Source organism: Limulus polyphemus, unplaced genomic scaffold (genome assembly GCF_000517525.1).
Source record: "Limulus polyphemus unplaced genomic scaffold, Limulus_polyphemus-2.1.2 Scaffold601, whole genome shotgun sequence".
NCBI lineage: Eukaryota > Metazoa > Arthropoda > Merostomata > Xiphosura > Limulidae > Limulus > Limulus polyphemus.
This window is the reverse complement of record NW_013666211.1, coordinates 388,794-390,059: the sequence shown is the minus strand read 5'-3', so window position 1 is coordinate 390,059 and position 1,266 is coordinate 388,794. Positions and strand designations below refer to the sequence as shown.

General features: G+C 27.6%; 1 protein-coding gene across 10 annotated transcripts in view; it reads right to left on the bottom strand.

Annotated features, from left to right (window-relative positions):
* The window catches only part of LOC106459403 (bromodomain-containing protein 3-like), a 122,199-nt gene that overhangs the window by 73,506 nt on the left and 47,427 nt on the right, over nt 1-1,266 (bottom strand). For all 10 annotated transcript variants that reach the window (XM_013919020.2, XM_022385883.1, XM_022385884.1 and 7 more), the window contains one exon: nt 432-560. In XM_013919020.2, coding sequence (XP_013774474.2) covers nt 432-560 — 129 coding nt within the window. The remainder of the gene's footprint in view (nt 1-431; nt 561-1,266) is intronic.

Here is a 1,266-nt window from a genome sequence, read left to right as displayed (position 1 = left end):
TCTTCTACAGTTTTACGACAAGTTTTAGTAGCTTTACAACTCTGTTTAATGTCATGTTTTACTTGTTTAGCCTGACAATCATAAGATAACCCTTCCGCACAACTCGTAAGTGATTAGAAAAACATGCTAAGTACAAACTGATACTATAATACTTAAAGATTAACTTCATGGCTGTTGAATTTGTGTTAACTAATAAACTCTTAGTTCTTTGTTTAAAAAAAATTAATGATTGTATACATTAAAAAATATCCTAAGTTATTACAAATAATTGAATAAACAAAATACAAGATACAGAATTGAAAGTCAGCACAGATGCAGCCAACACTAATAAACATCTTTTACAGCAGTCTCAACCAGAATTACCTCTAACAACTAGTAGTACAAGCCTATATAGCTAATATATAGTTAACAATTGAAAATTTTAAACTCACCTGTAATTTTTTTGCCATTGCAACTACATCATGATCAGCAGGGTTATATTTATAACAGTTAGTAAATATTAACCTAACATCCCCTGCAAACTCATCAGGTGTTTTGTATTCTCGTGTATCCAGTTTTTGCTGGAGGGGAAATGAAAATTATATTAACATTTTAAAACACTAAATATTTAAAAAAAAAAAATTATAATCAAATTTACTTTATAGAGAATAAAATATCACCAACAAACAAAAAAATTCTTTAAAATACCAAGATATAGGGTATGGCAAAAAATAGCTCATTATGTCATCTTGAAAAACATTCAAGTATTAATGGCTATAGTATTACAAAAAAAAAAAATCAAATTCTGATAATTCTCAGAATTTAAATTATTTAAGGCAGAACACCAAGTTCAACTTAATCCATTTTTAATCTTTACAAATATTAGCTTGATATGTTATATAAATTACAATGACCTGTGAACACTTATTAAAATTCTCTTGAATGCCACCATAGTTGTTACCATGGAAAGTTTTCTAAAACTTTCATAAGTTGTGTAGCCTTTTGGAAAACATTTGATACACTAATCCCATCATCACAGTAATAAAAAAACTAACAAGAAAACAGTTATTTGCTGTAGCTAATAATAATAATACATACATTTAAGTAACCAAACAATCAAGACCACTGTCATAACTAGCTGAGTTACCCGGCATTGCACGGTGAAAATTTAAATTTGAAATGTATAGATCAGTATTTTTTTTCAGCAAATTATTCAGTAAGTAGACAAAAGCTGTGATGCAAGAATAAAAAAGCATTTAATCAAACAAAGCTTTATTTGAAATTAGA